This window comes from Euphorbia lathyris, chromosome 2 (genome assembly GCF_963576675.1).
Source record: "Euphorbia lathyris chromosome 2, ddEupLath1.1, whole genome shotgun sequence".
NCBI lineage: Eukaryota > Viridiplantae > Streptophyta > Magnoliopsida > Malpighiales > Euphorbiaceae > Euphorbia > Euphorbia lathyris.
The window spans coordinates 93,435,366-93,447,820 of record NC_088911.1 but is presented as its reverse complement, the minus strand read 5'-3'; the positions used below and the strand labels follow the sequence as shown (position 1 = coordinate 93,447,820).

Genomic DNA, 12,455 nt, shown 5'->3' with positions numbered 1-12,455 from the left:
TCTCCGCCCCTGCCTTGCAATAATAAATGGCCGTTCTTGTGTTCAAGTTCAATGTCTTTTGTTTCAGAAAATTTAATACTGAGTAGAGAACGGAACTCAAACTTTACAAGCATGAATAACAACTTAATACTCGGGCTATTCAAGTTTAATACTAACAGAGAGAGATGAGGAACAAGATGCACGAAGTGTGAATGTACCTGTACCCAAACATACTCATCAACCAACTATTATCCAAATAGTATATGAAAGGATAAGATATAATTTGTCTTATAATTATTAGGGAAGAACGGATTTAGCATTCACTTACAAAACCATGACACTATCTCTTCAAGTGGGAGAAATTATATTATGATATGAGACTTCCAAGTAAGCATCCTTACTCAAAACTGGCAACTAATGATAATATACCATTTGTGGAGCCTTCAATCCATTTTAAAAATAATGCCACGGAACACAAATAGTGTAATCTTATTTGTTGTTAGTTCCAAGTAGATATCTACTCACCACTCAATCATACGAGACTCACTCATTAATTTACAATATACTATTATTACTTAAATAAAATAAAAAAAGAGTGCCGAAGGAAGCCTTTTTGGCTCATCATTTACCAATAAGCCACAAGATTAGCCTTACAGTTGACTCAAAGTTGCCTGTTCTTCATGTGTAGTCATGAATTGGTTTTTCAGTTTCATGACTGAAGATAAAAGCTATTGCACACGCTCAAACCAACAAAACCAACTACTTGCATTAGATACAAATCAAAATCAATTACATGTTTAGCATGAAAACTGTATCTGTCAGCCATACAAACAGCAGTCCGGTTTAATTCTGTGATACACGAATTTGACCAAAGCATAACTCACCTAGAGTTCAAAAACGTATTCTGATCGCCAACTTATGCATTCATTGTTTTCCTATGCAGCAACAGCTACTTCAGCTTCCTTTGTTTTTCCTTCCTTCAGTTGCTTCCAGTTATCTGGACTATCAATCACTTCTCCCGTTTTTATAAGGTACCGAACTCGTTTCCCATTGTCAAGGAGCTTATGACCCACCCGACTTACTACATCTTGTTCTTTAGAGTAGAGCATCACATTCGAACTGTGAATAGGCGCTTCCATCTGCAATACCATATTTAGAACTCCACTTAACCGTCTTTCATACAACAGGCAACAAGCACCAAATCAGTGTATTAGAGTTTGCAATACTTGGCTAACAAATGCAGCAGAAAAAATCAAAACTTGCAGTCACAAACTGGAAATCAATTCAAGAGAGGAACTTCTCAAATAAACTTGACATGATGTTTTCCACCAGCAGCATCATTGATTACATGCATAGTATGAACCTTATGCAATAGAATCAGTGTAATACTATATCACTTTTAGTATCAAACTGGATTTACGCGAGAAAGCAAACAAGGTGAAAAATAACCTTAATAATCTGGCCAGGCTCTCCTTCTTCTTTGCTCTTCATATGTTTTGTTTGCAGGTTTACTTCTTGCACAACCACAGTGCTGTTATGTTTCAAGATCTTAGTAATCTCACCAACTTTCCCCTTATCGTCCCCCGCTATGACTTTAACTGTATCTCCTAGCTTAACATGCATTTTTTGTAAAATCGGAAGGCTGTTGGGCTTACATTTCTTCCGCTCCCATCGCTTAAGCTGTATAAGGAAGAAAGAAAATAATACAGACCCATAAAATCCTGGTGCAGTAACATTTCCTGAAGCATCTAGTATTACTGCTCATCCATTTTTTCATTTTTTATCTATGCTTTTTACACTCATCTTGTTCCTGTCAAAGCTTTCAGCATTCTGCATTTTCCCTCTCACTACACACCTAAGGAAGAGTTCAAAAGAAAGGGGAAAACGCAACTAGCAAGAGAAAGATCAACAATACCTACCTTGGCAACAATTCGACATGGATTCTGTGGCGATATGACCTGCAATCGAACAAGCGGAGACTATTATCGATCGATTTTTACAATTACCAAGTAATATCTATATAAGCAACTTTTGTAATCCACATTGGAAAGAAATATGGCAGCCAAAGTACATAATAAAAATGAAATGCACACACCAGAATTATAAGACACTAATCTCTATATTGTACCCATACACAAACTAAGAGATTAACTCCACCAATTAGACTAGTATACATTCAGCACATGAAACAATGGAAACTAGAAAATGTGGTTTGCAGAACCACATTCATATTTCACCTAGACTTCTCCCAATTAAAGATTACCAGTCTAAAGTGTGGTTAGCAAAACAAGGAAAAGACTTCTAGTTGTAAGGATATCATTATCAAGTAAATAAATAACTCATAAGAAACCCCAATAAAATAAAAAGCAAGTAGTTGAGGATTATCGACTGAATCTATCAGAATTTTTCTGAATTTAACCAAAACCCACTAGGTAATAACTAGAAAATGTAGTCTGATAAAAATGAGAATTACTTCAGAATTCCTATAGATTAACCCGATAGAGAACAAGGAACTCCAATTCAAGCAAAGCCATCATGGTACAAGGAAAAAGAATGACAAAATTGAGACATGAATGTGCATACCATAAACTAAAAGTAACAGCAGATAAAAAGTATTGAGAAGATGACGTACAGGTACAGGAGAAACGGAGAGAAAAGGGAGGCGTTGGCCAAAGAAAGAGTTGGAGGAGATAGAGAGTGAATTCATTGAGCTTTGGAGCGCAGCCATGGCTGCCATGTTTGTCGATTATTTCTTCTTCTTCTTCTTCTCTCACCGGCACTTCGTCTTTTGAGCTTCGACGATAAACGGATAATGAATTTGGGTTGGCAGTTGTCACTAGGGAGTCACATGCGCTTCGGATTAAAACGACGCTCTTTATCTTTTGTGGCTTTCTTGGGCTTTTAAAGGGGCCTCATATTTATGGATTGACCCAACCTATTTAATAAAGAAATATGGGTCAATCCAATCCAACCTATTTAATAGATGGATTGAGACAATCTAAAATTACATGAAAATTATATTTTCTTTAAATAAATATACATTTCTCACACTAATGAAACTAATTCTTATTATGTCAAATAATTATTAACCTATACTTAAAATAAATCAAAAAAACATGTTCTCCTCCTCAACCTACGAAAACAATAATTGCAAGACTGCCACTCTCATTTATTAAGGAGTGAATCATGAACTGTATTCTTTTTTTCTTTATTTGATCTCTGTTACTAATTAAATTATTATTTTTTTTCATTTTAAATATAAATTATCTATCAACATTAATATTAAATTATTGTTGTTGTACCATTAATAATGGAGAAAAGAAGAAAATGAAAGAAAGAGAACCAAAATAATGTACTGGTTATGGGTATTCAAACAAGGAAGTAAAGAAAATTGTAGGAGACAGACAAGGGAAGAAAACTGATAGGGGATAGACAAGGGAAGAGGAAACGAAAAGTTATCGACATAACTGTAAGATTTGACAAAAACAATATAGAATATGAGTTTTTGATAAAATTATTATAAGAAATTGTTTTATTGATAAAAACTAGAATACTAACTGCATTAATTGTAAAACAAAAATGAAACCTGATGTTTCATGTAAATTTCTCATCTATGGATACACGTTAACATTATCCAATCCATTTATTAAATAGGTTAATGGACTGACCTATTTAACCCAATTAACAAAATTTCATTAAAAATTAAAAAAAATAAACAAAATACATAAACGGAAAAACTATATAATTACAATGGAATTTCAGAATTTTGGAATTTTAGAAACCTATAAATCTAGATTCTAAAATTTTAGAAAATTCTGAAATTCCAAAAAATACTAAAATTTTGGAATTCCATTATTTTTTGGAATTCCATAAAATATCGAAAATTCTACAAATATGGAATTCTAAATTCTAGAATTCCAAAAATTTAAGAAAATACTAGAATTCTAGATTCTGAAATTTCAGAAAATACCAAAAAAATCTAGTATTTTCATGAATTCTAGAATTCTAGAAAATACTGGAATTTTGTAATTTGGAATTACAGATTATGGAATAAAAAAAGAAAAAAAATCAGAGGGGGAGGAAAATACTCTTGCATTTTATCGGTGTTAAGAGATTTGTCGCAGTTTGCTAGCGACAGAAACCACAAATACAATCTGCGAAAACGTGAAACCATAGAGTTTTTTTTAACTTAACCATTGATTTTATTAGGGGTGTCAATATGGGTTCGTGGGTTGTAAACGTGTCTTGTCGACTTACTCAGGTGACCCATTTATCCCAACCCTGACCCAACCCATTTAATAAATGGGTCGACTCGGCACGATTCGTTTAAGAAGCGGGTTGAACGTGTCAACCTGGCTAACCCATTTAATTTTGCAACTCCATACTAAAAAAAATATTCAACTAAACAAAATGAAAAAGAAAATAAGAACATGCATAATTGCATATGAAAAAATAAAATCCAAAAAAACTAACAAAATAAATTCAACAAGATAACATCAAAAGTCTAAAATCCAAAACTTACAAACAAAATAAAAAATTTCAATTCCAAATAACAAATAAACTAAAACTAAAACATTCAATTCAACTTAAACAACAACAGAATTAGTATCTTGTTCATTAGTCTTTGATTCAATGTATTCCAACTGAGTCATCAATTTCTTTCAACCCATGCTGAACTATTAAATTTAGAATGTGGGCAGAGCATCTCATATGAAAAAAATCTCCACGGTTTAATAGACCACCCTTGCTATTCAATAATTTTTTCAACAAGTTCACATATGTATCATTTAAACTTGCATTATCCAAAGTGAGTGAAAAAATCTTACCATCAATTTTCCAACCACACAAGAAATTGTGAATTTTTTCACACAGAGCTACACCATTATGTGGAGGAGGCAAATAACAAAAGTTTAAAATTCTCTTTTGGATATTCCAATCTTTATCAATAAAATGTCCGGTCAAACAGATACACCCATCTGTTATAATAGAAGACCAACAATCAGAAGTTAGACATATCCTACTAGAAGTTGACTCAACAAAAGACTTATTTGTGGCTAGAGACTGAAGTGTTCACCGGATGTTAATGAAGAGTGGCAGACAGCACAAATTGTTAAGGAAAGAAAGTTGGAAACCTAATATGTTATGTAATATACTAATCTGTATATATATATATATATATTAGGCTTAAAAATTAAAATTACTTTAATATCTGTAACATCCCTAAAACTGTAACATATGAGTCTTCCCACATTCATATATGTTTTCATGATTGAATACATACATTTTAGATTCATCTCATTGTCATTGGAAGTTTCGTATGCATAATGCGATTATCATGCGATTAGTGTGTCATTAAGATGTAACGATTGGTTAATTGAGTTAGAACTTAAATGAATGAATGCATATGTCCTAAATTGATTAACTTACACTTTAGGAGGGCTGAATTGGATGTTTGTGAGCAAGCACCTCACTAAAGCACGAGGTGTCACTCAAGTAAGACAAAGTATGCCTCTTTGATTTCAAAAGGATGTATACAACTCCTTTCTCCTCATTCCCAGCCACAATTTCGACCATTATCTTCAGCAAACCTTCCTTTTTCATACCCTAACATCCTCCATTGTGAGCCAGAAGCACATGTGTTGAGATATATGAGTACGTGAGTTGAGTTTAACTCCTTCGTAGCACAGATGATTGTATTCCGAATTTAGTGAGCCGTAATACAGATTGGGCCCAAGGACCATTTTATATATATTGTCTAAGTACAACAAGACCTTTCTAAAATAAGTATTACTATAGTAAGTGAAACAAGTGAATATCTTTCTATTGAAAATTCTAACTTGGTACTGATGATATATTTTGATCTGTGTTCTTTACATTACTTTTGTATATACATATATGCGTAATATGTTTATTGAGTAGACAGCTCACTCCTTGCCAACAGATTTTACAGGTTAGATGGAGTTCTTCTTGCTTAAGGTCGCACCGGCAGTGTCAGTCCATTCTCATCTAGGCATTTTGGAGTATTGTGATGTACTTTTGTTTTGTAAATCCTCTATGTAGGATAATGACTTAAACGTGTATTGTAAATTGTAAATGCTTTCTCTTATGTATAATATGTAAAGTTTATATGAGATTGAAGTTTATATAATTGAGAATTGAAAGCATGTCTGTAACTGATGTTGTGTGAGATATCATGTGATCCTAGTGAGGGGGTTACAATATCCATAAAACTTTTTTATATTTACATGATATATGGGTTAGATGGGTTATATGGGTCGGGTTATATGGGTTCTAATTCGTTTAATTTTCATGTTACGTGAATCGTGTTATCGTGTCGTGACCCATATTGACTGCCCTAGATTTTATCACCTTAAAGTTTTAGATAAATTCACGTTTCTATTTTTCACATTTTTACGTTTTTCTATTTTTCATGTTTTTCCAATTTCCATGTTTTTTTGTTAATGTTTCACAAATTATTAAATGGGTTAACGGGTCAAACCAACTAACTCACAATTCAACCCATTTATTATATGGGTTGACCCATTCATGACCCAACTTATAAATGGATCAACTCAACCCATTTATCATATGGGTTAAGTGAGTTATTAAATAGGTTATGACCATGGTTATCAAAACCGGACCGGTCAAAAAACCGGTAAGGACAAATGGTTAAGGATTTATGGTTCAACCAGGATTTAATCGGGATTGAACCGAGGTTCAAAAAGATCCCGTAAAAACTAATATTTTTTTATGAAAATAAAAACTAATATTTTTAGTTTTATTTAATCTTTTAACATAGTAAAATATTAATGATATCAATAAAAATTTATACTAATAATTATAATCATGTTCTTTAATACCAAAACATCAAGTTTAACACTAAGGTTATTATGAACTTATTATTTTGGTGTTCTAATTTATATTTTAGTATTAAAGAACATGATTATAACTATTAATATAAATTTTTATTGATATTAATATTTTACTATATTAAAAGATTAAATAAAACTAAAAATATTAGTTTTTATTTTCATAAAAAAATTATTAGTTTTTACGGGATCTTTTTGAACCTCGGTTCAACCCCGGTTAAATCCTGGTTAAACATAAACCCTTAACCTTTTGTCTTTACTGGTTTTTTGACCGGTCCGGTTTTGATAACCATGTTAAACACCATACTACTAAAATGATAATCAATGTGGTAAAATACTAACTGATAGATAAATGTCATTATTGACTCGAGCCTTATCATGATCAAATCAAGTTCTACAACTAAAAAATTTTTGTCGTTGCTTGCAAAGAGTAGATCAAATGAAGCCAACTCAACATTCTAATTGTTAATTTTTTTTAAACATGAAACATTACCTCCAAATAATTTCTACCACTCATTTATATAGTTAAATAAAAAATTAAATTATATCAAATGATAAAAGATAAACCTATAATTCATAAAGACATTATTTAAGACTAAAAATATATTTTAAAAAATTTGATGAAATGACTTATAAATTAGTATATGGAGAGAAAAAATTGAAGAAATTTTTTGAAGTGGAGGAGAAGAAGAAATTCATTGGAAAACAGCATAGCAAGTAGTACAAGAGAAGAAAGAAAGTCTAAAAAACACCTAAAATCTAATTAATTTTCCAAAATTTCAACAACAACGATACCCTTAGCATTAATTATAATTCTAATTATTAATTAATTCATAACTAATAAATTAATGAGTTAATAATTTAAATTAAATCTACTTTTTTAATTTTTTAAATAATAAATTTTGGACCGGTGAAACCCGTTAGCCCGTGACCGGTTTAACAGTTCACCAGTTCACCGGTTCAACTGGCCGGTTAAACGGGTTTCAAGCGAGTTTGAGACATGTGGTTTTTTTAGTACATCCGGACCGGTTTATCTACCGGGTCCGGTTCAACCGGGTTGACCTGGCCAGCTCGGCCCGATTTTGATAACCTTGGTTATGACCCATTTTGACATCTCTAGACTGAATGAATCTAAATAGGGCTAATTTTCTCATTAGCTCTCAAATAACATGGGGCTTTTTTTATGTAACATATTTAATTATAAATTTACAATCAAGTCATACTACTAAATTTAATTCTCAACATGTTTCATATATTATAAATAAAGTACGATTTTATGTCATAATTTATAAATTTTAAACCACACTTCGTAAAGCTTAAACCTTAAAATATATATCTTAAAATATATATCCTAGTTTATAGAACTTAGTCATTAAAATATATCAAAAGCAACGATTTTCTTAGTTTAATAATATTTAAATAATTACTTGACATAATTGCAGGTAGTTTTTGAAATCTGAATTTCCATATAAATTTTCCAATAATATGAAATTACAAATTTTCTATAATGAAATTTACATAGAAATTTATTTTTTAAAAATTATCTACAATTATATCAAGCTAAGTAAATTATTATTTTTAATATATTTTAAAGATTAAGATTTATAAATTAAGGTCTAAAACTTATTTTTTAGGGTTTAGAATTTATGAATTGGGGTCTAAAATTCTTAAATTAGGGTATGAAGTCATATTTTATATGTGATATATAGAAAATAGTGACATATTGTGAATTAATTTTATTATTATAATTTAATTATAGTTTTTTAGCTAAATATTTCATATAAAAATGAAATTACAAAGTTTAGTGGCCATAAATGACTTCGTTATTTTGGAGTTTTCTCTCTCTGAACATTCGATTTGTCTCGCCTAACCTAACAACACCTAAAAAAACAAGTTTGAGAATAAAGTTGTATATAATATCATCAATTTTTAAAATTCTCTATTTTCAGGGTTTTTTTTTTAAGAAAACTATTTTGAGGTTATTAACGATCATTTTGATGCATTAATTTAAGTTTAATAGTCATAATATTAAAAATTATAGAGTTTAATTATTTTATATTATCTTTGGGGGCCCTAAGGAGAGAGTTGTCATTTGTTCCTTCCTCTAGAAAGGGCTTAGTGCCGTGTTTGCAGAGTTCTGCTTGGGGGTTGGTCTGGAGGTGGGTAATGGTAAATCCATCAGTTTCTGGTATGATACCTGGATCGGTGATAAACCGTTATTAGATGTGTGTAGCTCCCCCCCCCCCCCCCCCCCCCCCCCCCGCCTAGTGATATCCTTAACTGGAGGATAGCCGATGTGGTGGACTCTGAGGGGGACTGGATCTGGTCTAAGTTTGATACCTTCTTTAGCCTGGAGACTCTCCTTAGAATTCGGGGAGTGAAGGTTAGTAATCAAGAGGAAGACAGGGATAGGCATTGCTGGGCCCTGACTAATAATGGAGTTTATTCATTCAAATCTGCCTTTGAAGCTTTTACCCTCGACAGGTCTGTTCCTCCCTCGGATACTTGGAAATCCATTTGGGCCCTCCAAATCCCTTACCGTATTAGGAGTTTCGTGTGGCTGGGAGTTAAGGACGACATTTGGCGAACTCAGGATCTTGCAGTAGATGCAGAGTCCATGATGAAACCTTGTGCCATGCTCTTAGGGATTGCTCTAAAAGTAAAGAGGTTTGGAAGAAAATTATCCCACACCACATTCTCTCTTCCTTCATGACCCATCCTGAGAATGACTGGTTCTCTGATGGTATTAGTGGGAATTTGCTGACTAACATGGAGCATGGTGACATTTTCTTTGCTATCATTTGTCACCAAATTTGGAAGTGGAGAAACGAGGAAATTTTTGGTAAAAAAAACCGTTTTTATTCCTAATTTAGCTGAGTTCTTCTCGAAAAAACTCTCTATTATTATTGAGAGCTTCAAAGGGGATTCCCTTGCCAGGTCTACCCAGAAAAAAGAAGTCCATCTCGTGGGTTGGAGCAGGCCAAGAGATGGGGTTGTGAAATTGAATACAGATGGCTCCTGCCTTATCAATGGTAAGATTGCTGCCGGAGGTGTTCTTAGGGATGCGGGGGGCGCCTGGCTTTCTGGGTTCACCCAGAATCTGGGGTTGGGCTCTTCCTTTTCTGCAGAGCTTTGAGGTATTCTCTCTGGTATCAAGCTTGCTAAAAGCCTGGGTATAAAGAGGTTATCCGTGGAGTCTGATAACAGGGAGGCCATCGAAATGATTTCTGAGAATCATGCTTCTTGTCTGAATAGCCGCAACCTTATTAAAGCTATTAAAAGGTTTTGCTCTTCTTTTGATTCCTTAAAGTTCAGTCACATTTTCAGAGAGCAGAACCGTGTTGCGGATCGCCTGGCTGCGGCTGGCCATGAGGGGATGTTAGGTGTTACTACCCTTTCTGATCCCCCTATCTTTCTCTCTTCTCTTCTTATAGAGGATAGGATTGAGGTTGGCTTTCCTAGGCTGATCCCTGGATAGTTGTTTTGTTTGTTGTTTTCCTTTCCTGTTTCTACCAAAAAAAATTTATATTATATTTTAAAGTTTAGTGACCATATTGTTAGTTGGGATAGAGTTTAGTAGCCATTATAATTTACTCTAAAATGGTAAATAATACCTATTATAATGTATATGAAAATATGAAATTATTGTTATATTTATTTTAGATTATATTTCTAATATGTTTCATGGAATATACATGGTGTATTATATTCATGAAATATACCATGATATATATATATATATATACTAAGAAAATTTACTAATATTTTTTTTGAGAAATTTTTTTTTACTAATATTAGTTACTTTTTACGGTTGTTTATATATCATCCAATCATTGATTTGTCCTTTTTATATGGAGTTTTATATAAAAAAAATATGAAGGATAAATTAATCATTTTAATAGTGTAATTAATATTTTATTAGTCTTTATAAAAAAAAGTTAAAAGGATATATAAAAAGAATAGGAAAGAGTAATATATACAATACTGTTAAGGAGGGTGTTTACAGCTTTGTTAAAGGGTTTTTTGAAGGCTCTGAGGACATTAGGCTTGTGAATAAAACTCTTCTGGTCCTAATTCCTAAAGAGGAGAAGCCTTCTTCTTTCTTAAAGATGAGACCTATTAGTCTTTGTAATGTGATTTATAAAGTGGTAACCAAAATCGTGGCTAATAGACTTCGGCATATTCTCCCTGGGATTATTAGCCAGAATCAAGGTAGTTTTGTTCCGGGAAGACAGATGATGGACAACATTGTTATTGCTCAAGAGATGGTTCATTCAATGAAGGGCAAGAAGGGTAAGCGAGGTATTGTGGCTCTGAAGCTGGATCTGGATAAAGCTTATGATCAGATTAACTGGAGTTTTCTTCTAGATAGTTTGGAGAAAGCTGGGATTCCTGATAAGTGGAGGAAGTTAATTGAGGCTTGCATCTCTTCTCCTGTCTTTCAAGTGTTGATTAATGGGGATATGTCTAAGGAGTTTACTCCGTCCAGGGGTATCCGTCAAGGGGATCCTATGAGTCCGTTCTTATTTGTTATCGCTATGGAGAGACTTACTCATCTTATCCAAGATGTTGTTAATACTGGGAGGCTTCATCCGGTTTCCATTAATAAATTCTGCCCTTCTATCACTCATTTGTTCTTTGCTGATGATGTGATGATCTTTGTCGATGGAAGTGAAGAGCAAATTAGTGTGATTATGGATATCCTTACTAACTTTTGTTCTGCTTCTGGTCAAAAGCTTAACATCCAGAAGTCTAGGATGTTGTGCTCTAATAACATGGACCAAAGAATTTGTAAGAATTTGAGTAAGAGTTCAGGTATCCCTCTTACTAAAGCTTTTGGTAACTATCTGGGGGTTCCTCTCCATAGTGATAGGGTTTCAAAGGCTTATTTTAAAGAGATATTTGATAAAACTAATAAGAAGTGCGCAAATTGGAAAGCTAATTCCCTTTCTATGGCGGGCCGGCTTACTTTGATCCAATCAGTAAACTGTGCTGCTCCTAATCATTTAATGCAAGCTTGTAAGCTGCCGAATCCTGTTCTTAATGGCCTTGATAAGATCAACCGTCGGTTCCTATGGGGGAACTAGGAAGAAGGAAATAAAGTTCACCTGGTTCCTTAGAAAGAAGTGTGCCAACCCAAGAGTAGGGGAGGTTTAGGGATTAGACAGGCTAGAGACAATAATAAAGTTCTGTTGATGAAGCTCTTTTGGAGAATGTGGCAATCCCCGTCGGCTCTTTGGGTTCGATTATTGTGTGGTAAATACAGAAAGGACAAGGTGTTTGGGGGGCCAAAAGAGAGAGTTCTTTGTTGTTCCTTTCTATGGAAAGGGGTTAATGTTGTTTTCTCAGAGTTCTGCAGCGGGATTGGTTGGTCAGTGGGTAATGGCAGATCTATTAGTTTTTGGAACGACACCTAGCTGGGGATGAAGCCTTTATTAGAGATGTGTACTTCACCGCTGCCTCTAGAGATTCGTAATTGGAGTATTGCCGATGTGGTGGACTCTGAGGGAAATTGGATTTGGTCTAATTTTGAGGCATACCTAAATCTAGAAACGCTCTTGAGGATTCGGGGGGTTAAAGTGAGCTGTGAGGAAGAGGATGGTGATA

The 12,455-nt window shown here is 33.4% G+C and overlaps 1 protein-coding gene across 1 annotated transcript; it reads right to left on the bottom strand.

The window, feature by feature from the left end:
- Positions 1–723: 723 nt before the first annotated feature.
- Positions 724–2,833, bottom strand: LOC136218976 (large ribosomal subunit protein uL24c). The gene is made up of 4 exons (XM_066006161.1): positions 2,612–2,833; positions 1,899–1,937; positions 1,429–1,659; positions 724–1,118 (listed from the first exon to the last, which is right to left on the bottom strand). Exons 1-4 carry the CDS (start codon positions 2,714–2,716, stop codon positions 915–917), a joined length of 579 nt encoding a protein of 192 aa, XP_065862233.1. The 5' UTR covers positions 2,717–2,833; the 3' UTR covers positions 724–914.
- Positions 2,834–12,455: the final 9,622 nt, after the last annotated feature.